At 32.9% G+C, this 27,557-nt stretch overlaps 1 protein-coding gene and 1 long non-coding RNA gene across 6 annotated transcripts in view; one reads left to right on the forward strand and one right to left on the reverse strand.

The window, feature by feature from the left end:
* Positions 1-523: 523 nt before the first annotated feature.
* LOC127729026 (uncharacterized) overlaps positions 524-27,557 on the reverse strand; it is a 32,502-nt gene continuing 5,468 nt past the window's right edge. The window contains exons 3-12 of one of the 5 annotated variants that reach the window (XM_052236627.1): positions 26,166-26,278; positions 24,214-24,247; positions 21,047-21,133; positions 19,877-19,956; positions 18,342-18,491; positions 11,330-11,513; positions 10,115-10,268; positions 8,704-8,795; positions 1,856-4,810; positions 524-1,610 (exon numbers count right to left, since the gene is read on the reverse strand). In XM_052236627.1, coding sequence (XP_052092587.1) covers positions 4,712-4,810; positions 8,704-8,795; positions 10,115-10,268; positions 11,330-11,513; positions 18,342-18,491; positions 19,877-19,956; positions 21,047-21,133; positions 24,214-24,247; positions 26,166-26,278 — 993 coding nt within the window. In that variant the 3' untranslated portion in view covers positions 524-1,610; positions 1,856-4,711. Of the gene's footprint in view, positions 1,786-1,820; positions 4,811-8,703; positions 8,796-10,114; positions 10,269-11,329; positions 11,514-18,341; positions 18,492-19,876; positions 19,957-21,046; positions 21,134-24,213; positions 24,248-26,165; positions 26,279-27,557 lie in introns of all 5 variants that reach the window. The other 4 variants (XM_052236628.1, XM_052236629.1, XM_052236626.1 and 1 more) reach the window with 4 other exon arrangements.
* On the forward strand, positions 13,672-17,591 carry LOC127729027 (uncharacterized). Its single transcript, XR_007994427.1, has 3 exons — positions 13,672-14,294; positions 15,125-15,788; positions 16,785-17,591. It is a non-coding gene; the product is annotated as an uncharacterized LOC127729027 (long non-coding RNA).

Here is a 27,557-nt window from a genome sequence, read left to right on the forward strand (position 1 = left end):
CAAAACATTTAAATTCAGTTGGAAAATAGACCAATATTACTGATATCTTGGAAATATATTTGTCTGATTTTTTAATGCTTTTTTACTGAAACAAAATTTGGAATTCTTTTTCAAAACATTCTTTGTGGATGTTCATAAATCATCTGGTCAATATACAATATATTGACAAGCTGATGTTCAATAAATAAATGGGAGCAATGTAATTACTAAATATAATATAGTATTTATCAAATATAAAGATGTTTATTACTCCTAAATATTTAAAGATCATCTATAGTTTTCAAAACAAGAGGGAGTTTCTCTGATACAACATCATTGAATGGCAAAAGCCCTAAGACGAGATGTAGACTAGTGAGTTGATAAACTTCCCTGAGTTTGAAAGTCACTTCCTGTTTGACAATACTTTGAATGTTTTTAAACCCACTGAACAAATTATTTTTGATCAAAGTCCAACAAGGATTGGGTCCTCATACTATGTAGGTCATTGTCTGCAACAGCTTGTTCATATTTAAAGGAAAATAAATTATATTGATTTATTTTTTATTGAATAATATAAATCATGTAAATTATATGAAATAAATTATAATTATAGCACTACTTAAAATCATATGAAACAAGTTTCTTGTAATTTCAATGTTATCAAAATTATTGAACCAATACATGCATATATACTAAACTAAGTCCTGTATGCACTGTTTTCTTGTCTATTACAAATCTATAATGTATTATCGACAAATAATAGTTCATTCAGTGGTTGTTGATCACAAGCTAATTAATTTTCGAGTTTGTTGCCGAGGTTTTTCCGGATCGTGACATTGATAAACAATCAACACAGAGCATGTAGAGCTCGTGACAAATAAGTGAACAGATATAGCCATGAGATAAAAAAAATATACTTTCAATATGTTCCCATTTGTTTATTAAACTTTTCCTTAACAGTTGTTAAATGATTTGTTGTATTAAATTTGTTCTTTAAGAATCAGTTATTACTATTTACCTTCCAGTGCATGTTTGTTTACATTTTTTAATCATGGTTTCCCCCTCTCACTTGCGCTGTGAACCTCAGCGATGGCCGAAGTTCTAACAAGAGGTTTCATAGTTAAGGTCACTGCATGCGGAAAAATATCAGCGAATTAGTGTATAGGAAGACAATAATTCAATAGCAGTACATTTATGAAGATTTTGATAATATAAAGGATCTTCTTTTACAAGAAAGTTAACTAACACTTGTTTTATAGTATTCAAGTATATAAAACATGTTAAACTTTTTTTTTAAATTTGAAGTTTCATATGACTTTAATTTTAACATACATGTAAATCATTCCATTTATCCAGTGATACACATATCACATTTGCAACATTAAAAAAAAAACCATTTATTGCTTTACATTCTTACTTGAAATCATGAATCAAATGACAACAAAAATAAAACACATAGTGGAGAAGATACAAAAAAATAACAAATAAATACGGCAAATTATTGATATATATAATTTTGAAAAAGATAGGGAAAATCAACAATTACACCAAATTTGTCAACAAATTTAAGTGTCTGTTCTAAAACAGTATGTATATGGTCTCTAATTGGTCAGTAGTTATCTACACCAAATCTTAACAGCATGGTCAGTAGTTATCTACACCAAACCTTAACAGCATGGTCAGTAGTTATCTACACCAAACCTTAACAGCATGGTCAGTAGTTATCTACACCAAACCTTAACAGCATGGTCAGTAGTTATCTACACCAAATCTTAACAGCATGGTCAGTAGTTATCTACACCAAACCTTAACAGCATGGTCAGTAGTTATCTAAACCAAACCTTAACAGCATGGTCAGTAGTTATCTACACCAAACCTTAACAGCATATCTTAAAAACAACAAATTTGTTCAAACCAACAAAATGAGTCACCAAAAACTAAACCTTTCCCAAGAAGTTACATATAATGTCAGTAGACAAAAATATCATATAATTGCAGTCAGGTACTTTATTACATTATTACCTGGCTTAACGCCCTAACACTTTGGATAAACAATAATAAAAACAAGCATTGCATAACTTGATCAGCACAAGAAGTTTACAAACATACTTAGCATGTACTAGAAAATATTCTTTTCACAAGAAAATTATATATAATTTTGTTGTTAAATAGTTTTCAAGGATCTTGAGCTGAATCATCTGATCATACATTATGCATAATGCAAAAGCTTTAAAAGCAGAAAATAATTGGTTTAAAAAGATCTAAAAAGCAAAATAGATTTAATACAGGGGAATGTTATTTGATATGGTTTTGTAAAACTAACAACTTAACAAGGAGAGCAGCTAGAGAAAAAAATGAAGCAATTTTTTAAATTCGTACATGAGCATATATCTCTTTCTTGAAAAAATCAAGTGCAAATTTCATTGGAAAAATTAAGAAAAAAAAAAACAAATGTCTCTACACTATACAACTATAAACACCTTTAAAACATTTCAAATGCTTGTATGTTATTGTTTTTCTTCAAAGAAATTGAATATACTCCTGATTTATACTAAAAATAACCTACATAGGAAATATCAAATTGAATGTCATCAACCAGAGAAATATAAAATGCCAATAAACTTTCAGTCAATAATCCCATAGTACACATAACATCAAGTGTACTACATATTGCATCACCTCTTTATTGCTTCTCTTTCAATCAAAACACTTATCAATAAGTGTCTATTGCACTTTAATATTTGTCATGAATTCTTATATAGTTTTTGATCATACTATAAGGTTTTGATAAAAAAGAAAACCAATCTATGAGTTTCAATATTCTAGATAAAATTGCACTATAATCTCACTTCATGTAATAACAATGATGTTTAAATATTTAATTCAAAGCAGAATAAAGTTTGGACCAAGTTTTATACATAACAGCTCACTAAACCTACTCAACACATGAAGAATAACAAAAATTGTCTTATGTGTAGTGATCACATGATAATTAACATACAATCATCTTTCATTTCATACTTACTATACTGAAACCTTTTATTTTTCTGTCAAACGCACCTTTTGTATGTGTACAAATTTATTGCTAATGAGTTAAAAAATATAATCTGAAAGCATTTTACAAAAGCTATATTCTCAAATATTATTTAAAAATTCTATCATTTAGTTTACCTTCTGTTAATAATACTTTTTCTTTGGATGATCCATACAAAAAGTTTCATTTTTTCACAACCTGTAGCTTAAAAAAAAGCTTGGTGACCCATCATTCTTATAATATTTTTGAACATATCACAATATATACTTCATTTTTGCAAAGCATGAAAAAGTTCTATCATTTTTAGTTTATACTCCAATAATGCCTTAAATTTAACTTAGCAAAATAATGAATTACAAAAAAACACAACCATAAACAAAAAAAAACAAAAACGACAATATCATTTAATTTATCAAAGTATACAAGTTAAAAAGTACTTAAACTGCCTATTTAAATAAAACAATATCATGCCTCTTGGAGCTATGATCTACATCACAGCAGTTTTTGCAAAGGATAGGGTATGTGACATTTTGCTTTGCAGATAATATAAAGTTGCATTAAATGTAAATAGAATAATTATCCATTAAACAGCAAAAAAAAAAATTAATTTCAATTTGTTTTTTTAATCAAAGGGGAATAATCCAAAAATCTCTAGAAGAATATTTTAATTTCACATAGTTTATTCATTGATAAATTTTAATTAATCAAGTCTATTCATTTGCTGCCTTGCAAAATTAAAGTTTCCAAGAAGTGGAGATGAGGTTTCCTCATGTAAAAGGCATTTTAAAAAGTTTAATTCTGACATCAATGACTGAATGAAAAACAAAGATTGCCATAAATATAAAATGAGAAATACATTTGAATTGCAACTAAATAATGAACAAAAATAATTGCATTAAAAGCTGATATCAATTGTTCATTGCAAAGAAGCATATGAATATAATAATTCTAAAGAAAATCAAATATTAAGATACCTTTTAAAAAATGTTATATGTATGAGAAAACCCCTCAATCCAATTATGATATCAAATCAATAAAATAAGATATGTGTGCAGATGATTTTGAGGGTTGGAAATTACTATGACATTCTTTGGTTAAACTATAAGGCCTATACAAATATTACTTCCATTTAGTATCACTACATCTTTCTTTAAACAAAATAATACTAAAAATTAAATCTCATACTGCTCATATGTAAATTTATTGTTAGGGAGCTACCATTTGATTTTTATGGGGGGGGGCTAGGATAAAAAATTTTGTCCTGCCTATTTATTTTTCACTCTACTCGGTCCTGCCTTTTTATTTTTCACTCTATTCGGTCCTGCCTTTTTTTTTTAGTTTATCCTGACTTTTTTTTTACATAAATTGTCATCCTGCCTTTTTTTTTTGCAAATAATCTCATCCTGTCTTTTTTTTACTCAAAACTCCTGTCCTGCCTATTTTTTTCAAATTTCATCCTAGCCCCCCCATACAAATCAAATGGTAGCTCCCTTAAACATTGAAATATGTCATTGTCTTTGGGTTTTTGTATCATGACAGGTTTTATTATAAATGAGCAACACAGGTTTTTATCATAAACCAGAAAAAATCCAATGAGTAAAAAACAATTTTGATCCTTTTTCTTTTGCAAATCAGTATACTGTTGGTTGGTTTAGTATAAATGCTGTCCTTTTACATGTAAATCTGTCAGCACCCTCCTTAGAAAAAAACTCTGTCCTTTTTGTTTGTAAATGTTGAGGCATGTTGAGATTTAGGCACTTCGATTCCTGATTCTCTTAAATCTGTCTCAAGAAAGCCCTGTTAAAAAGAAACATTGATAACATAGAAAGAATCTATGAACAAAATGTATTTCTTGTATACTAGAACAAGTTATTGGAAAAAGTCAACTTATATTTATAAATTAAAAAGAAACATGATCATTTGGGAATATACAAAATTCTGAAGCTGCTTACTCTGAAGTATAAGGATTACTTACAACAAAACAGCTGTATAGACAGATTCTCATTCAACCCTTAAAGGAAACTAGAGGCTTGGAGGAGCCTGTGTCCCTCACCTGGACTATTAAGACTATACTCTCACTCAATAAGAACAAATTTTTCACAACAAAAATCACAAGAATTTTTCTACTCAAGTCTTAAATTCTAAAAATTGGATCATCATGTCAAATTTTGTACAAACTGAACAAATAAAATATTTGATAATCTAAAATATTCAATGAGACTTTTTTCAAAATTTTTTTTCTTTATAGCACAAATAATGTAGACTGTAGACATCTTATTTTGCTTAACAGTGGAAGGTTTCATCTAAAATAATTCTGAGAGATAATTGGACTGTAAAAGGCTAAGTAATTTCAGATCAAAGACTACTGTATCTGTTAAAATTTCTATTTTAATTTTAATGCAATGTTCGAAGGCTGTGCAGTTCAACAAAAAAATTGTAATATGGATCATTTGTGTATATTTGGTAGCAATTTGTTCTTTACAGAATAATTCAGAATTTTTTCAATTAATTTTATCATATTTTTCTATTTGAAGTAACAGAATTGCCATGTTTTCTCATATTTTTGATTCATAATACAAATGTACAGTGCATGACAATAAGTATTTGTCACCTGTGATTTTTCTCTATATATTTCATATAAAAATATGTTGTTTTTTTTTAATTTTGTGAGATTATTTCTGGTTGGATTTTATTCAACTTGGTACCAAAAGAAGCAGAATTGTCACAGGCTTATTTGTTTATTTGGTTACATTTTTTGTGGAGCTTTTTCATTTTCTGATGATATAAACACTAGTATCTTTTTTTTTTTTGAAATTTGCTATATATTTCAGTTAAACTTGAATTGTAAAAAATCCTCATAACTGTTCATATCAAGAAAAAACAAAAACAACGGACGAAAAAAACTATGACCAAATAAACAAATATACTTAAAACAATTCTGTGTTGTTTAACATCCAGGTTTCTTAAAATCCACAATAAATGACTTTGACCGAACTTTAAAAAAAAAAGTGTTTTTTATATGAAATATATATCATACAAAGGTAGGTGATGAATACTTTTGTCCATGCACTGTAGTAGCCATATTATTTGGTGTGACAGTGAAAGGCAATTAGAATCACAATATGATTGAAATACGGATCCTGTGTCTATGCACTGTAGTAGCCATCTTATTTGGTGTGACAGTGAAAGGTGATTAGAATCACAATATGATTGCAATATGGATCCTGTGTCCATGCACTGTAGTACCCATCTTATTTGGTGTGACAGTGAAATGTAATAAGAATCACAATATGATTGGAATACGGATCCTGTGTCCATGCTTCTGTTACAAGGATCTGACAACACTCTGTTCTACTTTCTGTTTAAGATACCTTTCAGGATTTGGTGGTTTATCTTTTTAGAAACAACACACTTTAAATCAATTTGCCCTTAAAGGTCTTTTTTGGATGGTTATGCAAAATTCTGAATTTTAGGGAGTCAGTTTGGTTATTACAAGATTTATTTATTAAATAATAGTTTGAAAGTGGATATCAAAAGGATGATTAAAGGAAAAGTTTAGTTCCAACTGAAAAAGTAGTTTTAAAGATTGTCTTTGGAAAAAAAACAATAACAAACAAATGACAGCTGTCAACTAATAGCAAGTCACAAGGTTTGGGTCAGCTGAGCTAAAAAGTTAATGTGTGGGATGTATTTATTATTTACAATTTACAGCTGTGACATTCACTCCTCACTTTTACATTTGCATTTTGTCTATATCCATTGTACAGTCAATATCCGTCACATGAGAAAAATGTGTCAAATGACACAGATGTTGTTTTTTTAAAACAAATAATTGGACATTTTCATCATATGATAAACTGTAAAAAAAAAATCAATCAACACAAAATGTTTACTGCAAATTTGACACTAAAACATTACTCAGTAAAAAAAAACTTTTTTTTTTACAGAACACCCTAAAATAACCTTTTATCAAAATGGCAGATTTTTTAACTACCTGTATTGAAAGAGCTACAAATGCAGAACAACAAATTGACACAACTAACATTTGCATTAAAAACTACTAATGTTCTCAACAAAACGTTAATATTACTAATCTGAATCTCCAGCCTGTCTAAACTGGACAATGGGAGACAACTCTAATTCACTGGTTGACTGCAAACTGGACAAAGGGAGACAACTCTAATTTACTGGTTGACTATGTTAATGAATTTGTGTTCCAATTTTGTGAAAAGTTCTTAATCTGTATGATAGAAACACAGATTCTTTGAATTTGAACAATGAGAATATGATGAATTTCTTATTCTTAAAAATAACGGTCTTCATATGAGATTTATGAGAGACAACATAATTTTTGTGTGATTATTAGATACATATGGTCAATGGCTTCTGTTTTTGTAAAACAAATTGTACAATCAATCAGTCAATAAAAATCAAATGAAGGGGTAATAAATATGTCATGTGTAAATAAAGAGAATTCACTGAAATCAAACAAAGGCTCACAATTGTTTTTGCTGTTCAACTTTATACTATATGTGTGGAGAAATTTAATGAAGACTATTTTGATAACTAACGATCTCTCCAAAATCTTGCCTTGTCTAGTTCAAATAAGAAAATAAACTTTTGCTGCATTTTGAAATGCATGTACCGCAATCATTGAATAAACTTCCATTTCAGAAAAAGTCTTCTGACATGGAAACTTCATTTTTTTAGAGAGGACAATTTAGAGGAGATGGCAGCAGCCAGTATCAGACTGATGACATAAGGACGATGTCCATATTGTCAGCTAAATTTAAGACCAAATTAAACGGACTCTGATTAAAATCCAGATCCTGTTTCATCTATTTTCTTACAAGGATTTGACAACATTTCATTCTACTTTCTGTTCTGGTAATTATCACATCTGCCAATGAAATTCATACCTTCAAAATGTCATTATGACAAAACCTGAGAATCGTGAAAAGTCCTTAAAACAGAAAGTGAAAAGGAGAGTTGTCAGATCCTTGTAAACAAAGCTAAGACACAGAATCTGTATTCCAATCAGATTAAATTTAAAGATATGTAAATAGAAAGTTTGGGGAAAAAAGGAATGACATGTTCAGGTGCCTGTAGGACAATTTATCTATTGATTATTTTAGCTTACTATATAATACAGGTTAGGCAAACTATATCATTCATTATCGTTATTTTACAAAATTTTCCTTTGACCTTACTGACTGAAAATTAACTTTCTCAGCACAGTAGAGTGATATGAAAAATTATTGCTAGAAACTAAGGGCGCACATGCTGTTGTCAATGTAAACATCAGCTTCGTCATAGGCAAAATAGCGATAAACAGATTATCATTGGTCATCTCAACTTGATTGCTTTTCTCACTTTCGCAGTACCGGCTCAAGCGAGAAAATCAATCTCGTTGAAATGACCAGCGATAATCTATAAATATCATCCTTCCCTCCATCTATATCAACCTACTCAGTGGCTCAGTAATTTTTGTATCATGGCTTTGAGACTTGAGCAGAACTTATCAGTGACTTCACAATTTCTGAGGAGAGTTTATCATAGTTTTGTCTTACAATTTATAGGAAGGACATGATGATGTGAAAATTTTCAACACTCAGAAACCAAATTGACAAACAGATGAGGGAGAATGGAGAATTGTTTGACCTTGTTTGGCCTTAAAAATAAAACTGTACCTTAACAGCTGCTCCAACACCATTCAGATCCAGTAGAAATGTGTCATGTCCATACAGAGAATTCAGTTCATAAAATGTCACTGTTGGGTTACCTGTAATATTAATACAATTGGGTTAAAATTGTGTCAAGTTAATCAATCAAAAAATTAATCACTCATAACACAACCAGTCAAAAATTGTCCAAACATAAATTGCTTACTGTGATTTGTCATTTTACAATCCTCACTTAAATATAAATCCCATTATAAATTCAAATTAAAATTCTTTATTTTCCTAATCACAGAGCCCTTTCGGCTTACACATTTTGACACATTCATTCACACTTCCATACAAGAATTTTTCACTCTGCTCACTGGGATTATGTTAATTAGGTACAGCACAATAAACTAACATACAAATTATCATATCAATATCACTGGTGTGCAAGAGATGTCTAGCTTGTTGGATAAAGAAAGATAACTCTATATTTATAATTGACACTTTTACCATGTAGAAGATAGCAAGTCAGAATCAATTCTGACTGATTGACAAGAATAATAGTTGATTTTTGACTAATAGTAATTAATAGTAAACTTCTGTTGTTAAATTGTTGTCTCATTTAATGTTTACCCAAAATACATGTTTTAATTTAAATACAACATGTACTGTACCTAACTAATTTTGCAAGCAATTTATTTTTGCTACTTTAGCAAGTAGAAAAGCAACCTGAATATGAATCATCTTGAATGCATTAAACTTGATCTTGACTTGAACACATAAAAAAAATTGTTTGCAGATAAATATAGATTCTACCACTGCATCGAGTGTGATACGATATTTATCCACACGACTCGACACGAGACAGTTAAATTTTCAAATTTAAAACGCTAGACTCTCTGAGGGTTTAAATATTTAAAATTTAACTGTGAAGAGTGGATAAATATCCTATTACACGAGATTTGGTGGTGGAATCTGTTTCTCTAATGATTTTCAAACAATACGCAGGCAAATTTATTCCTTCTTTTCGAATGATCTGCAAAAAGATCGCCTTTTTTCATGCCGTCATAAAAGGAAATTCAGAGGAAAGCAAGAAAATTTGACGTCATAATCGGATTTTAACCAATGAAGAACTGAGATCAAACAAACCACACGTTGATTAAATTTTTTTTAGACAATGGGTGCAGAAAGAGATAAATTGACAAAGAATTAGAGAAACACATAATAAGGTATCTGCAAAAATAAGTTGGATTACAGTATATAAATAACCAAAGGGATGATAAGGAATTCTAATAAAGTAGTGTATTTGAAGTTTTCCATGAGGAAAATTAACTCAAAATCCACATGGATTAGGAATTGACCTACCTACATACATTGCTTTGCAATAAAGTATGTTTCATGGTTTTAAGAAGTTTTTAACTGAAAATCATATTACCACTTTCCTGTAGAGCTGTTGCCAGTTCTCGTTGCTGCGGAATAGGAAATAAAATATCTGTTTGTACACCAATAACCATTACAGGACAATTCACACGAGATAAACCTGCATGAAGGGATTCGTAACTCTCTCCTATGTTAAATAAATCCATTGCCTATAAAAGACAAATTTTTTGCTCCATAACAATAGAAAATAAGTATGTGATTAAAGGGGCATTAAGAAACGAGATATGAAAAAAATTAAAATATGATCATTTTTGTTCAATCATTAATGAAAGTGAAATAGTGAAATAATAATTCACTTTTAGCAGTCAGTTAGGTTCAATTTTGTCAAAATAAGCTAAGAAACATCGCTGATGAATTATTCACTTGCAAGTGAATAATTCCACCTCGTTGAATTCGTATTCATGTAACCTTCAATTAAACCCCTTAGCTGGAGATGGATTACGCATTCAGGTATTAAAAGGAAAAGAATGTCAACATTGAAAGTGAAAAAGAATGAACCATTTGGTTGACTGATTCGATCCACAAAAAATGATTCTTATACAGGTAAAAACAATGATGAACATGCTGATACATATTATCGAGTCCATCCATTGTTAATTGTTTATTTTAGACATTTTGTTAGTTCGATATATGTTTTAGTATGTTATAAATCAAATATGAGAAATTGAGTCAAATTGGTGAAAATGAATTTGACAGTTAATGCCCCTTTAAATAACCCATCAGTATGAAGTCAATGCATCTTTATTACTTTCCATCAAAATAGAAAGTGTTACAACTACAGGTAAATCTACAAACTCTGATTTTAATAGGGCTATACAAATGGCACTTCAACTGTCTATACAGAGGGAAGTACAACTGTCAATACAGATGGTTCTCTTATATGTCAGCACTTCAAACTTAATTGTAACTTTATGAGAGAAATCAATAAAAGTTATGCAATCAAATCATTGAATCTAAATATGTAGAGGACTTTGGGTTACTTTCAAAGTTTCAGGAAGTAACAGTACTTCCAAGAGTTTTTGTTTGTTTTATTGTGAAAATATAGAAAAAAGCTCATGCAGGAATATAGCCTTGTGTGCTAAAGCAGTCTAAAGCAAATAACCATCAATCAATCAATCAACCATTGAAGATTTTAAGTAAATACACAGTGTAAAGAATGGCTCCCAAGTTTACGTTCTTTCAATTCTGAGATAACAGATACAGTACTTACTTTTGATATATAAAGTAAAGAATTGGGGTCGTATTTCGTAGCGAAGCTTTCTCCTTGGTGTTCTAAATAACTCTCTATAGAAAATGTTGGACAGAGGGTTGGTGGACATGTATTATCAATTCTGTCACGATTAAATCTTCGGTCCCATTCTGGTCCACTTCTGTATGTTATCGTAGCAATTTCTCTACAAATAGATAAATATATACTTTGAATTCATTATTACTTGTGCAATATCAATATTCATGGTTACAGGTGAACCACAAATTTAAATGTTCAAAGAAGTATACATTTTCTATAGACTTGTATGCAGACTAATACAAAACCACCAAATTAAAAATCCACAAAAATACATCTTTTCTTAAATCCACGAAAATTGGTATCCACAAAAAAATAAAAGAACAGAGTTCCAATATCCCCCTCGTTGCATATATTTTATCTATCCAAGGTACAAGGGCAATACCTAAAAAAAAACCCTTTTTTTTGTTCCTTAAGTTTAAAACAATTTATAAATACCTTAGAGAAATGAAGGCTTCAGAGCAAATGCAATGTGATTTCGTTATAATTAATATTTCCAAGGGGCATAACTCTTTTAAAAATAATTGATCTGCACTGATTTTCAAACTCAACAAAGACATTGCTGATATAAACCTATAACATAAGTTTCATAAAATTGTGGCCAGAATTGTACGCATGAGAGTGCTAACAATGCAATTTTCCATATAATCAATATTTCCAAGGGGCATAACTCTTTTAAAAATAATTGATCTGCACTAATTTTCGAACTCGTCCAAGACATTGCTGATATAAAGCTATGATACAAGTTTCATAAAAATCTGGCAAGAATTGTACACATGAGAGCGCTACCGATGCAATTTTCAATATAATGAATTTTTCCAAGGGGCAAAACTCTTTTAAAAATAATTGATAGGCACTGATGTTCGAACTAGTCCAAGACATTGCTGGTATAAACCTATGATATAAATTTCATAAAAAATCTGGCAAGAACTGTATATGAGAGCACTAACAAGACAGGACGGATGGACGCACAGACACACAGATGGACGAACGGACGGACGGACAGACAGACGTCTGGTATTTTTATGTTCCCCGCAACACTTTACGTGGGGACAAAAATGAATTCACAGTAGTTCATAGATATATCTTTACTTGGAGTTAAATTGAAACTTGAACACTGCATGCATCTGTAAATCATAAATTAGTATTAATGTTCAAAGGGAGATGACACCTGACCATATTTGTACATACTTTACAGTGAAAACATTACCAACTTAGTTATAACTCAAATATAACATGAGCACATTGGATAGTTATACATGACATTTTATTCAGCATGGTCTAACCACCAACTGCAGAGTTTGGTGCAGGTTCCAAGGACCATTCTAAAATTTAACAAGAGGCTGTCAGAGTGACAGCAAACCGGATTTTCCTGCAGAGGTCGAACCTGAACAGTTGAGCAAGTATGGACACAACATTTAAGCTTAAAACAGCTCTGAATTTGGATTGTGATTAAATATTTGACACAGCATAGGTTTGTGACACAAAATGAATGTGGTCAAAGAACTGAAAAATTTGAAATTGAACATTTACCTATTATGGTCCAATATCCAATATCTAAGTACATTGTTAGAATCAGCATATCAAAGAACCCCAAGAATTCATTTTTTGATGAAATCAAACAAAAGTTTAATTTAGGACCCTTTGGACCTTAATGTGGACCAATTTGATAAAGGAGCCCAAAATCCAAAATCTCTAAATACATGGTTAGATTCAGCATTAGAACCCCATAAATTCAATTTTTGTTGAAATCAAACAAAGTTTAATTTTGGACCCTGACTTGGACCAACTTGAAAACTGGGCCCAAAATTCCAAAATTTAAATACAGGTTTAGATTCAGCATTTGAAAGAACCCTATATATATTCAATTTATGTTGAAATCAAACACAGTTTAATTTTGGACCCCGATTTGGACCAACTTGAAAACTGGGCCCAAAAACAATAATAAATCTGTCACTCCAATTATAATTTTGTTAGTTGATAATAACAACATGTTTGTTATCTTGATAAAAAGGTGGAAATTATTGCATGAATAAATAAATAACCCAAATACATGTACAAATGTGTATTAATTGTAAAAATCTATTATACAAATTGTGTGTAGTTTTATAGGAAGAATAAAAATAGATTATTATCTAATGAAAATGATATTTGCAAATCTGAACCCCCAAACAGGATCAAATAAATATTAAACATTAACACACAAAACAAAAAGAAAATACCACATAACAACTGTGACATCTACCTTCAAAACACACAACTTTAAAAACTAGAGGCTCTCAAGAGCCTGTGTCGCTCACCTGACTCTACTTTGGTTTTAGAAATCATGTAATGATAGATAAAAATCATAACAGATACCCAAGTAATGATTGAGGCCAAATATTGATTAATATTGGTCCCGTTATTTAATAAAATATCCTGGTGGCCATCTTGAACAGTAAATCGGCAACAAAGTAGCAACACTTGGTCAGCACTTCATAAGGAACATTCATGCCATGTTTGGTTTCATTCCATTCAGTGGTACTCTAAAAGAAGACATTTGTATGTATTTCCCATAGGGTCCTATGTTAAACTAAGTCCCCCGCTGGCGGCCATCTTGGATGATGGATCGGCTGCAAAGTAACAACACATGGTCAACATCTCATAAGGAACATTCATGCTATGTTTGGTTCCATTCCATTTATTGGTTCTCTAAAAGAAGACATTTTTATGTATTTCCCAAAGGGTCCTATGTAAAACTAAGTCCCCCGCTGGCAGCCTTCTTGGATGATGGATTGGCTACAAAGTAACAACACTTGGTCAGCATCTCATAAGGAAGATTCATGCCATGTTTGGTTTCATTCCATTCAGTGGTTCTCTAAAAGAAGACATTTGTATGTATTTCCCATAGGTCCTTTGTTAAACTAAGTCCCCTGCTGTCGGCCATCTTGGATGATGGACCGACTGCAAAGTAACAACACTTGGTCAGCACCTCATAAGGAACATTCATGCTATGTTTGGTTTCATTCCATTCAGTGGTTCTCTAAAAGAAGACATTTGTATGTATTTCCCATAGGGTCCTATGTTAAACTAAGCCCCCCGCTGGCGGCCATCTTGGATGATAGATCGGCTACAAAGTAACAACACTTGGTCAGAACCTCATAAGGAACATTCATGCCATGTTTGGTTTCATTCCATTCAGTGGTTCTCTAAAAGAAGACATTTGTATGTATTTCCCATAGGGTCCTATGTTAAACTAAGTCCCCCCGCTGGCGGCCATCTTGGATGATGGACTGACTGCAAAGTAACAACACTTGGTCAGCATCTCATAAGGAACATTCATGCCATGTTTGGTTCCATTCCATTCAGTGGTTCTCTAAAAGAAGACATTTTTATGTATTTCCCATAGGGTCCTATGTTAAACTAAGTCCCCCGCTGGCGGCCATCTTGGATGATGGATCGGCTACAAAGTAACAACACTTGGTCAGCACCTCATAAGGAACATTCATGCCATGTTTGGTTTCATTCCATTCAGTGGTTCTCTAAAAGAAGACATTTGTATGTATTTCCCATAGGGTCCTATGTTAAACTAAATTCCCCAATGGCGGCCATCTTGGATGATGGATCGGCTACAAAGTAACAACACATGGTCAGCACTTCATAAGGAACATTCATGCCATGTTTGGTTTTATTCCATTCAGTGGTTCTCTAAAAGAAGTCATTTGTATGCATTTCCCATAGGGTCCTATGTTAAACTAAGTCCCCCGCTGGCGGCCATCTTGCATGATGGATCGGCTACAAAGTAACAACACTTGGTGAGCACCTCATAAGGAACATTCATGCCATGTTTGGTTTCATTCCATTCAGTGGTTCTCTAAAAGAAGTCATTTGTATGCATTTCCCATAGGGTCCTATGTTAAACTAAGTCCCCCGCTTGCGGCCATCTTGGATGATGGATCGGCTACAAAGTAACAATACTTGGTCAGCAACTCATAAGGAACATTCATGCAATGTTTGGTTCATTTCCATTCAGTGGTTCTCTAAAAGAAGACAATTGTATGTATTTCCCATAGGGTCCTATGTTAAACTAAGTCCCCCGCTGGCGGCCATCTTGGATGATGGATCGGCTGCAAAGTAACAACACATGGTCAACATCTCATAAGGAACATTCATGCTATGTTTGGTTCCATTCCATTTATTGGTTCTCTAAAAGAAGACATTTTTATGTATTTCCCAAAGGGTCCTATGTAAAACTAAGTCCCACGCTGGCAGCCTTCTTGGATGATGGATCGGCTACAAAGTAACAACACTTGGTCAGCATCTCATAAGGAAGATTCATGCCATGTTTGGTTTCATTCCATTCAGTGGTTCTCTAAAAGAAGACATTTGTATGTATTTCCCATAGGTCCTTTGTTAAACTAAGTCCCCTGCTGTCGGCCATCTTGGATGATGGACCGATTGCAAAGTAACAACACTTGGTCAGCACCTCATAAGGAACATTCATGCCATGTTTGGTTTCATTCCATTCAGCGGTTCTCTAAAAGAAGACATTTGTATGTATTTCCCATAGGGTCCTATGTTAAACTAAGTCCCCCTGCTGGCGGCCATCTTGGATGATGGACCGACTGCAAAGTAACAACACTTGGTCAGCATCTCATAAGGAACATTCATGCCATGTTTGGTTCCATTCCATTCAGTGGTTCTCTAAAAGAAGACATTTTTATGTATTTCCCATAGGGTCCTATGTTAAACTAAGTCCCCCGCTGGCGGCCATCTTGGATGATGGATCGGCTACAAAGTAACAACACTTGGTCAGCATCTCATAAGGAACATTCATGCCATGTTTGGTTTCATTCCATTCAGTGGTTCTCTAAAAGAAGTCATTTGTATGTATTTCCCATAGGGTCCTATGTTAAACTAAGTTCCCCAATGGCGGCCATCTTGGATGATGGATCGGCTACAAAGTAACAACACATGGTCAGCACCTCATAAGGAACATTCATGCCATGTTTGGTTTTATTCCATTCAGTGGTTCTCTAAAAGAAGTCATTTGTATGCATTTCCCGTAGGGTCCTATGTTATACTAAGTCCCCCGCTGGCGGCCATCTTGGATGATGGATCGGCTACAAAGTAACAACACTTGGTGAGCACCTCATAAGGAACATTCATGCCATGTTTGGTTTCATTCCATTCAGTGGTTCTCTAAAAGAAGTCATTTGTATGCATTTCCCATAGGGTCCTATGTTAAACTAAGTCCCCCGCTGGCGGCCATCTTGGATGATGGATCGGCTACAAAGTAACAACACTTGGTGAGCACCTCATAAGGAACATTCATGCCATGTTTGGTTTCATTCCATTCAGTGGTTCTCTAAAAGAAGTCATTTGTATGCATTTCCCATAGGGTCCTATGTTAAACTAAGTCCCCCGCTGGCGGCCATCTTGGATGATGGATCGGCTACAAAGTAACAACACTTGGTCAGCACCTCATAAGGAACATTCATGCCATGTTTGGTTTCATTCCATTCAGCGGTTCTCTAAAAGAAGACATTTGTATGTATTTCCCATAGGGTCCTATGTTAAACTAAGTCCCCCCGCTGGCGGCCATCTTGGATGATGGACCGACTGCAAAGTAACAACACTTGGTCAGCATCTCATAAGGAACATTCATGCCATGTTTGGTTCCATTCCATTCAGTGGTTCTCTAAAAGAAGACATTTTTATGTATTTCCCATAGGGTCCTATGTTAAACTAAGTTCCCCAATGGCGGCCATCTTGGATGATGGATCGGCTACAAAGTAACAACACATGGTCAGCACCTCATAAGGAACATTCATGCCATGTTTGGTTTTATTCCATTCAGTGGTTCTCTAAAAGAAGTCATTTGTATGCATTTCCCATAGGGTCCTATGTTAAACTAAGTCCCCCTCTGGCGGCCATCTTGGATGATGGATCGGCTACAAAGTAACAACACTTGGTGAGCACCTCATAAGGAACATTCATGCCATGTTTGGTTTGATTCCATTCAGTGGTTCTCTAAAAGAAGTCATTTGTATGCATTTCCCATAGGGTCCTATGTTAAACTAAGTCCCCCGCTGGCGGCCATCTTGGATGATGGATCGGCTACAAAGTAACAACACTTGGTGAGCACCTCATAAGGAACATTCATGCCATGTTTGGTTTCATTCCATTCAGTGGTTCTCTAAAAGAAGTCATTTGTATGCATTTCCCATAGGGTCCTATGTTAAACTAAGTCCCCCGCTGGCGGCCATCTTGGATGATGGATCGGCTACAAAGTAACAACACTTGGTCAGCACCTCATAAGGAACATTCATGCCATGTTTGGTTTCATTCCATTCAGTGGTTCTTTAGAAGAAGTTCAAAATGTAAAAAGTTAACGCCGACGACGGACGACGCCGGACGATGACGGACGACGGACGACGGACGCCAAGTGATGAGAAAAGCTCACTTGGCCCTTCGGGCCAGGTGAGCTAAAAAAATAGTTATAAAGAAATTGTTGACAACTCCTGACTAAAATCAATTGAACAGATACAATCATTGATAGACTTATAATTTACACCATTTCTGTTCAAAGGGAAATAACTCAAAATAAAAACAAGAGACCAAATGACATAGAAATTACTTATTAATTACTCCATTTCTGTTCAAAGGGAAATAACTCAAAATCATATATTAAGAATCACTTTTGCTACTGAAAGTTCTACAACTCAACAACAAGAACAGCTAAAATCGTGAAACTTGAACTTGACCTTCATTTAGTCACAGGAAACAACATATCTAAATTTGAAAAGATTTCATCAAAGTGTTTTCATGTTATTGAAACGGACACTGTTTGGCAGCCGCCATACATCCCCAAATCAATAACCAATTTTTTTTCTTCGAAAATCCGGTTAAAAATTAAAAAAATATTTCACAATTTTTTAAACTCACTGCAACCTACCTTGCAAGCTTCATCCCCATTTTAGGATATTTTGCACCATAGTAGTGACCTTTGTTCCAGTTAGGGTCGGACATAATAGCTTTCCTCTGTAGATATCTCATAGCAATGGAGGACGGATGGGAATGAGCACATGATGATATTGAGATTAATCTGCAAGAAATAAAAATCTGATAGTATAAATAAGAAGATGTGGTATGAGTGCCAATGAGACAACTCTCCATCCAAGTCACAATGTATAACAAGCATTCTGAGAGTATTGCATAGCAATATATAGTCCCCTACCGGTTAAAAATCATTGTATAGGAACAAAATGCTAACTTGATCTATAACTTGTCATGGTGTAACTATATACCAAATATCAAGTCAATATCTTCAAGCATGACGAAAAAGTGTAGAACTGATTATCTAAGTGAATTTTCTAAGTCCAAGGACCATAACTCTGCACATAATCATCAGACCGGAAAAAATATCGAAGTTGATCTGTAACTTGTCATGATAAAACAATACACCAAATATCAAATCAATATCTTCAAGCACGAAGCAAAAAAGGGTGGAAAACTGATTTGTCCGACTGATGGATGGACAGACAGACAGACGGACCGAGTGCAAACCTAAAGTCCCCTTTGACTTCGTTGGTAGGGGACTAAAAAGTTAACAATTATAGGTCAAAGTATGGTCTTCTACACAGAGCCTTGGCTCACACCGAACAGCAAGCTATAAAGGGCCCCTAAATGACTAGTGTAAAACAATTCAAACAGGAAAACCAACAGTCTAATCTATATGATAATAGATAATCAACTAGTTTAATGGAAAATCTATTGTAATTGAACTTTTCTTCAGCTTGGTATTATAAAGTGTGCTCATATTTTGTTCTGCTTGGTTATTCTCTAAAAGCAATGTAGTTTAATTAAGTGCTTTTTCTGCTTTGATTTTTACTATATTTTGATCTTCAATCGTAAAAATTCAAATTGAGGTGACCTCTAGATGTCTAATTTGATGAACTTTCATTATTGGGTGACTGTCTCACTGACATTTATCCAACAAAAAACATTATAAATAAACAAGATTATGTGTCCATTGGACATCATGCCCCACTTGCTTAATCATTTACCTTGTTTTAGAGATCTCAACCCTCCAACTTAAATCTCAATCAGTGGAAAAATAAAAGGTTCATGAAAGGGTATTTAATAAAAATTCAATATAAAGCAATTAACTCTATAACATATCAGGTACTGTGGATTCATTTATTTTTTCGTGGGTACCAATTTTCATGGATTGAGGAATACTTGCATTTTCGTAGATATTTGATTTTGTTGTTTTCCAAAAGTCTGCATTTAATCATACAGCAAATTTGTAATTTGTTGAACATTCAATTCATGGTTCCCCTGTACCCACAAAATCCACGAAAACTGGTATCCAACGAATAATAATGAATCCACAGTAATATACTTAAATTATAAATACACCGGACAAACAAAAATAATGTAATACAGAGACAAAAGAATTTTTTTTCTTGAATGGCCTTAATCTCTTACCTGCCTACCCTTTCAGGGTACATAACTGCAGCCTGTAATGAGCACATCCCACCTAATGATGAACCAACACTACTGTGTAACTGTAAAATACAAGTTTATCAAATAAATTATGGTCACTATGCTTTAATATAGATAAGAAGAAAAGAAGATCAGAAAAAAAATTAAGACCTTTTTAAGAAGTACTAACAATTCACTTGACAACAAACATATGTTTATATTAATGTAATCTTTGTTTTTGCTGTTTCAGATACTTGGATGGAAATCACAAGATTTTGTGTAACATCTAACATCACAGGAGAAAATATTTGACTGAACAGTTCCAACTGCCTTGCAAAGATAACTCTGGGTCAGTTGGCAGAAAATGTTGATGCTAGTGAAAGAAAAGGTTTTTATGTGTTACTTTTCTAGAACTCATCTGCATTTCAAATGTTTTTTTTTTATCCATTAAAGGGGATCAAAAAATAATGTCTCGGTTTGGTAGGTCAAGATACAACCAAAACAGCACACTATTTCTTTTTTATTGTTTTGTTTATATGATTTCAGAAAGAAAATGTTTGCTTGAGAAAAAAATATAGAATCTTATTTTCCTTGGTGTACCACTTACCAGTTGAATGAAAAATTAATGCAATAACTGGTAATTAACAGAAAGAGACTTCATGATATCTGGGTTAACATATGATGTATGTGATCAGAAAATAATAATTTAATAAATGGGGAATGTGTCCATGGGACACAGATGATGCCCCCGCTTGCATACAATGTTATAAAGGGACATAACTCAATAAAGGTAAAAGTGACACTACCCAAGTTCATCTTGATCTGAGTTTTGTGGTGTTGTATTGTGTGTAATTTTCATAAAATTTGGTTGAGGCAAACTTTAGAAAGAGAGCGGAAACGAAAAATTCAGCAATTTTTCCATTTGTAAAGGGGCATAACTCTAGAATGATAAAAGTGACGCCACCAAAATTCAAACTTGATCTGTGTTTTGTGGTAATAAGCATTGTGTATAAGTTTCATAATATTTGGTTAAAGGCAAACTAAAGTTGAAGAAAGGAAACCAATTTCGGGACGTACAGACAGACGGATGTACAGATGTACAGACAGACAAGGGTAAAACTTAATGCCCCCTCAGCTACGGCGGGGGCATAAAAATAATATAAAATAACTTACCTTTTCAATACCTAAGTTATCCAGCAAAAGAAATTGTGCTCTGACCATATCTTCAACACTTATTACTGGGAAAGTTGTTGCATATTTCTGAAATCATAAAACCCATGTTATAATAACATTTTCCATTTTGTGAACCATTTAGATAATAAAAAGATCTCTTCTGCATAGAAAATAGAGGAAATTGTATTCCTTCGAGAAAAGGGTCAATATATCTGACAAGTGTTACTACCTACTAGATTAAGCTCAAAGAGTTCTGATATTAGGTCTTGTAAAATGAATAGGTCCTTAATTAAATGTTTCTGGATTCCAATGTATACAGGTAACAATTGTTAGTCATACAGTTGTCAGATTTTTCATATATATATATTTATATACTCAGTAGACATTGTCATACATTTGTCACAAGAGTTCATATGTATGCTTTATTAACATTGTCATTTAATCAGCCATATACACTCATGTAACAAGTGAAGTCAATCCTCATAGTAGTTGTGACATTTCGTCAAACTGGGATCATTAAGGGTTATTTCCAAAATATACGAAAGTGAGAACGACATTAAATAAGACCTTCGAACAAAGAACTTTCACATTCCTGAAACTATTATTACTTGCGAAATGTTGCCTGAATAGAATTAAATGCTAAAAAATAAAGTATCTTCAGAGTTTTATTTCCCTTTCAGGAACTATATCAAGCTTTTTGGGTAGGTGGGGGAAGTGATTCATTATACGTTACTGGTATTACTCTTTTATAATTTGTTTCCTTCATGAATTTCTTAATTATGAGGTCTACTGTTCAATTTAAAATATTTGATGCAGCAAAGTAAATCATTTACATATGCTGTTTTATACCAGTACTTTTACTTAAAACAAGAAATAACTGAGAACAAGAAATTATTTATAGCGTTATTTTTCTACTCGGGGAAAATAAATCGCTCGCGAAAATAAGTTGGTTTACAGTACTTCCATTGTTTCATACAGATAGCAGATTCTCATTTTATTTTGGTTCCCAGGACACAGTTGTTCATCTCATAGGAAATTTTAGCCAATTAAAACTTAAACCTAGGTTATTTTGTTTTTCTTACTGTGGTTAAATTTAAACCTATGTTATATCCTTGGTTAAATGATTCAGATTTAACCTTGCTTCCAAGGGTGATAAAGAAGTTGAACAACGGAAATGTAACCTTTGGTTACGTAACCCTCTATTAAAAGATTTAACAAAGGGTTATATTTAACCAAGAGATGAACAACCGGGTCCTAATGGGAAACTACAGAAAAACTGAACAATTTATGTGCATAAATGAAGATTATGTAGTTGAACATTGTTCAGTCAAAATATATGAATGGCCATCAAATTTAATTCTTATAAATTGTCCTTGGGATATACATTAGCAACGAGACCACATATAGGTTATCATTTGAATTTGGATTAATTCGTGTATCTTCTGCATCGTTAAACCTTTATTTTGGTTTCCATATTTTCTCAGAGTCAAGGGATAACAGTGGTTTATGACATTGTATAGACATAAGTTTACTTGTGACAAATGCACATGTGTACCCTGTTAGATTATTACAGTTTTCTTTTAAAGTTTTATTGCATTTTATGTTAGACAACAAATTTTCAATTTTCAAAAAAAGTTGTAATAACTAGAGGTTCCCAGATGCCTGAATAGCTCACCTGATAAAATCTGCAACATTAAAATTATCAAGGAAGGAGCTGACACTTTTTCAATAATAATGACTTATGTATAAAAACTGCTATATTGCTGGTCATTTTGAGTCACACAGTTTCTTTCTACCTAGTACTATCGTTTTCAAGATTACAGCCAAAAATGGGGGGGGGGGTCCTGATCCCGAAATCCCGGGCTTAAAAACATGGAATCCTGAGGGTCCCGAATTTAAAAAAATTTAAATCCCGACATCCCAAAATTCGAAAAAAGAATTCCAGGATCCCAAAAGGATCAATCCCAAATCCCGAGCTTAAAAACACCCGATCCCGGAGTCCCGATAAAGGTCCTACCCCCCCCCCCCCCAAAATGCAAAAATGGGTAAAAATTGTAATTGAAGAGACAAAAGAAGTTGACTGAATTCTGTCACATTGACTAATTTGTGGACCCTAGGTTAATCATTTTTGAAGTTTTCAGGTTCCCTTTTTCTGCTACAGTTTTTGTCGAAAATGCCAAAAGTCATCACTGAAAGGCAATAACTCCTATAGAGAGACAACTGACAATTACTGTCATGTTGCATTATTTGAAGATATTGACTGGTTGATCACTTTTGCAGTTTAAATTCTCAATATCATAAAAGCAAAAAAAAAAAAACAAATAGGATAAAAATCATCTTTCAAGGAAAGTTACTCCTATAAGGGGTAAAAAGAACATTTTGGCCAGGTCGACACATTTGTAGATCTTGTCTTGCTGGTTATTTTTGCTGTTTTAAAATCTCTCTATCAAATATAATTTTCTAAATAATAGCCATAAACTGCAAAATTTGGTAAAAATTGAGTGAATTGGGGAAATAACTCCAAATTTTGTTCAACATGAAAATTCAAAATAGATTTTGCTAATCATATTTCAGGGTTCACCTGCTAATTTGTTTATCCTTATGTTTAGGCTTACTTAAACTGCCTTGTTTATTTTTAGACGGATCCCAAAACTACAGAATAACCCCTATATTCTAATTCTAGCAAGAGCAGTCATGTTTGTTGAATCAAAATCACAGGTAAAAGTTATAAACTAGACATACCTTTAGGAACTTTCGAACAAATTTGGTTAAAATCAAGGCACTAGTTTCATCGAAGAAGATTTTTTTTAATGTTATGCTGACGATGATAGACACCAAGTGATGACATTAGCTCACATAGACACTTTGGTCTAGGTGAGCTACAATTGAGAACATTATAAAGTATAATCCGCAGTGCTGCGCTGCTCAAAAGGCTCTTGTTTAGCCTATAATATTAGAAGTACAAAATGTATTCAGAGTAAAATATCTTAATTTTTAAACTTGATGTCCTTCATTAAAGAAGTGAATAAGCAACATTTAAATCACATTCTAGTAATGAGAGGAAATTAACTTAATTTGTTATTCTGAGCAGCACAACCCAATCGGTTTCAATATACTGTTACAGGAGGCCCTGAACATGCATGTCCATGTCCCCTGAACTAGCATACCTCATTTGTTACTGGGTTTATTGATGATGGTCCTCTGAAAGAAAATATGCCACATAAAAATCTGTAAGCATAAGCAACACATAGTTTTATTGCAAACTTTACATAAAGTGTCTGATGATACTGTTTCAGGCTTTCAAAACAATTATTTTATATTACCAGGGCATACAATAAATAAGCAAGGGTAGATGATTAAGCATTCATATTTAACAGCTGCCAATGACATGAATCCAAAATTTGCAGAAAATTCATCGACATCATCAAATTAAACTCAATTAACTTAGGACATGTTAAATTAACTTTCTGGTTCACAGACACCGCAAAGTCAGCCAAAAAATCTGCTGCTGGCTTGTGCTTATTTTCAATCCAAAATAAATCAAATGTGTATAATATCCTCTTTGTTCTAATTTTACCGCTTTCAAACTAATCAAAGAGTGATAACTCTAACACATTAGCAAAGGGCTGGTTTTTACCTCTGTTTCTGAGAAGTTTTAAAGACTTCCAGTAAAGTGGAACGTTTGCAAAAACTGAGAAGTGAAGATGCTTCTATCCTTTGATGATCATTAAAATTACAGATGACACCATTGTAATAGATCTGTGCAATGGAATTTACACGACCTTTGATTAAATAAAGCAATGACTATAAATTTTTTGGTGGATATAACCGAATCAAAATTTATGTGTTTGACAGCTGTCAAGAAACAGGTTGTCCAAATAGGCCTTTTGAATAAAGAAAGCATCAAAATAGATGATTATAGATGCAGTTGTTCTATCTGTTTATTTAAGAATATTAAACAGACTAAAAGATGCATTTCCAAAAGGGCAATAATCTAAAGAATAAATTATTGTTTGATTTTGATTTAACAAGAAGACTAATTAAGATTATGCAGCAAAAAATTTGGCTTTTCCGTTTATCAAAACTTTTTGATTTTTAGGATACCAAAGAAGTTTATAATTTTATCTAGATGCTGGATTTCATCTTAACTTAATTGTACTGGACATAATTTCAACATAGCACTGTGGTGTATTCTTACATTCAGCATAGCACTGTGGTGTATTTTTACATTCATCATAGCACTGTGGTGTATTCTTACATTCAGCATAGCACTGTGGTGTATTTTTACATTCAGCATAGCACTGTGGTGTATTTTTACATTCATCATAGCACTGTGGTGTATTTTTACATTCAGCATAGCACTGTGGTGGTTAGATATGTTAATTTCATGTCACTTACCACAATTGTGAAATAAAAACAACATGCCTATCAGATTGGTACAAGTTGCATATTCCTAGAAAGGCATCACATACGTCCACGGTTATGCATTGAAATTGTGTTGTTCCTAAGAAATAAGTTTTCTGCAAAATGTTTTGCAAACTAGTTATTTGTCTTCTCCATGTTGCAACTGTGTTGTATTTACTTTGATTTTGTGATTTTTTTAATCACCTCTTGGTGTTTTATTATCAGGAGAAAATGTCACCAGTTTGGCAGGAAAATTCGTGTGACAATTTCCCACTTCCCAACATTTATGTGATTTAAATATTAAGAAATTACTGTTGTTATATTTATAGATTATCGTTGATCATCTCAATGAGATTGATTTAAAGTGAGAAAAGCAATCGAGTTGAGATGACCAAAGATAATCTGTTTATCGCTATTTTACCTATGACGACGTTGTCAATTTCATGTCAATTTCATTAGCAACGCCACGTGCTCCCTTAGTTTCTAGCGATAATTTTTCATATCACTAGACTCTGCTGAGAAAGGAAATTATCAGTCAGCAAGATCAAAGGGAAATTTCGTAAAATAGCGATAAAAGTGATTTCCGGGGTAGGCTTATATATATTTATGCAAATGAGCTTTAGTTGCAATTTCAAGATCTCTTGCCAACTACTGTTGTAATACTTCTATAATATTTCTAACACTCAAAAATAACATAAATAAGTTAATGACTTACGTCGAACCATAACAGCTACCTAAACTGTTAGTACAAATAATGAAGAATTTATTTGTATCAAGAGCGCAACCAGATCCTACAAACTTCTCCCACCAGCCTGGTGACATATTCTCCTGAAAAATAAAACAATGCTAGCGATTAATTTTGTTGCAAATCACATGGAAACCACCAATCATGGTGACAAATTCTCCTGAAAATAAAACAATGTTAGCGATTAATTTTGTTGCTTATCACATGGAAACCACCCATCATGGTGACAAATTCTTCTGAAAATAAAACAATGCTAGTGATTAATTTTGTTGTTAATCAAATGGAAACCACCCATCAGGGTGACAAATTCTCCTGAAAATAAAACAATGCTAGTGATTAATTTTGTTGTTAATCACATGGAAACCACCCATCAGGGTGACAAATTCTCCAGAAAAAAAACCAATGCTAGTGATTAATTTTGTTGTTAATCACATGGAAACCACCCATCAGGGTGACAAATTCTCCTGAAAATAAAACAATGCTAGTGATTTTAAAATTTGCTGTAAATCACATGGAAACAACAGTCCTGGTGAGATATTCTCCTGATTAATAATACAGCTATTAAAATTTGCCAAAATTGCAGGTGTCATGATGGAGAATGTATTTTATCTATATTGTTTTAAGCATAAATCAGGTTATTGGTGTTTTTTGAACTGTTTCACATTTTGTCATGCCTATTAAAGCTATGGTATGAGTTTTGTTCATTGTTGAAGATCACATGGTGACCTATAGTTGTTTACTTCCACATCCTGTGTGGATAGATGTCTCATTGACAATCAAACCACATCTATTTATTTTTATGTATCGTTACATGTACATGTATATATAATTTTTTACTTTAACTGAATTTCATTAAAATATTTCAAATAATTCAGATAGGTATCAAAAGGGAAAAAGCTCCTTAGGAAAAAGGCTACCCTTGCAATGCTTACAATGTAATCATATTTGGGGAAAATTTTTTAAGTTTGTAATTGGTTATATCATTACTTCTAATTCTTAAATATAAATTGCTGTATAGATCCTGTTAGTTTACATCCTTGTCCTTTGGACTTTATGGATATTTGTCTCATTGGAAATCATTATACCACAACTCCTTATTTTCATAATCTACTACAATTGTTATTTTCGATGATATAGAACACTGTAATAACATTTTTTTAAAACCTTATAACTGAATAAAACCAAACTGTTTCTTCATAAAATTGAGAATGGAAATGGGGAATATGTCAAAGGGACAACAACCCGACCAAAGAGCAGACAACAGCCGAAGGCCACCAATGGGTCTTCAACACAGCGAGAAAATCCCGCACCCAGAGGTGGTCCTCAGCTGGCCCCTAAATAAAATTGTGTTCTAGTTCATTG

Source organism: Mytilus californianus, unplaced genomic scaffold, assembly GCF_021869535.1.
Source record: "Mytilus californianus isolate M0D057914Y unplaced genomic scaffold, xbMytCali1.0.p SCAF_2, whole genome shotgun sequence".
NCBI lineage: Eukaryota > Metazoa > Mollusca > Bivalvia > Mytilida > Mytilidae > Mytilus > Mytilus californianus.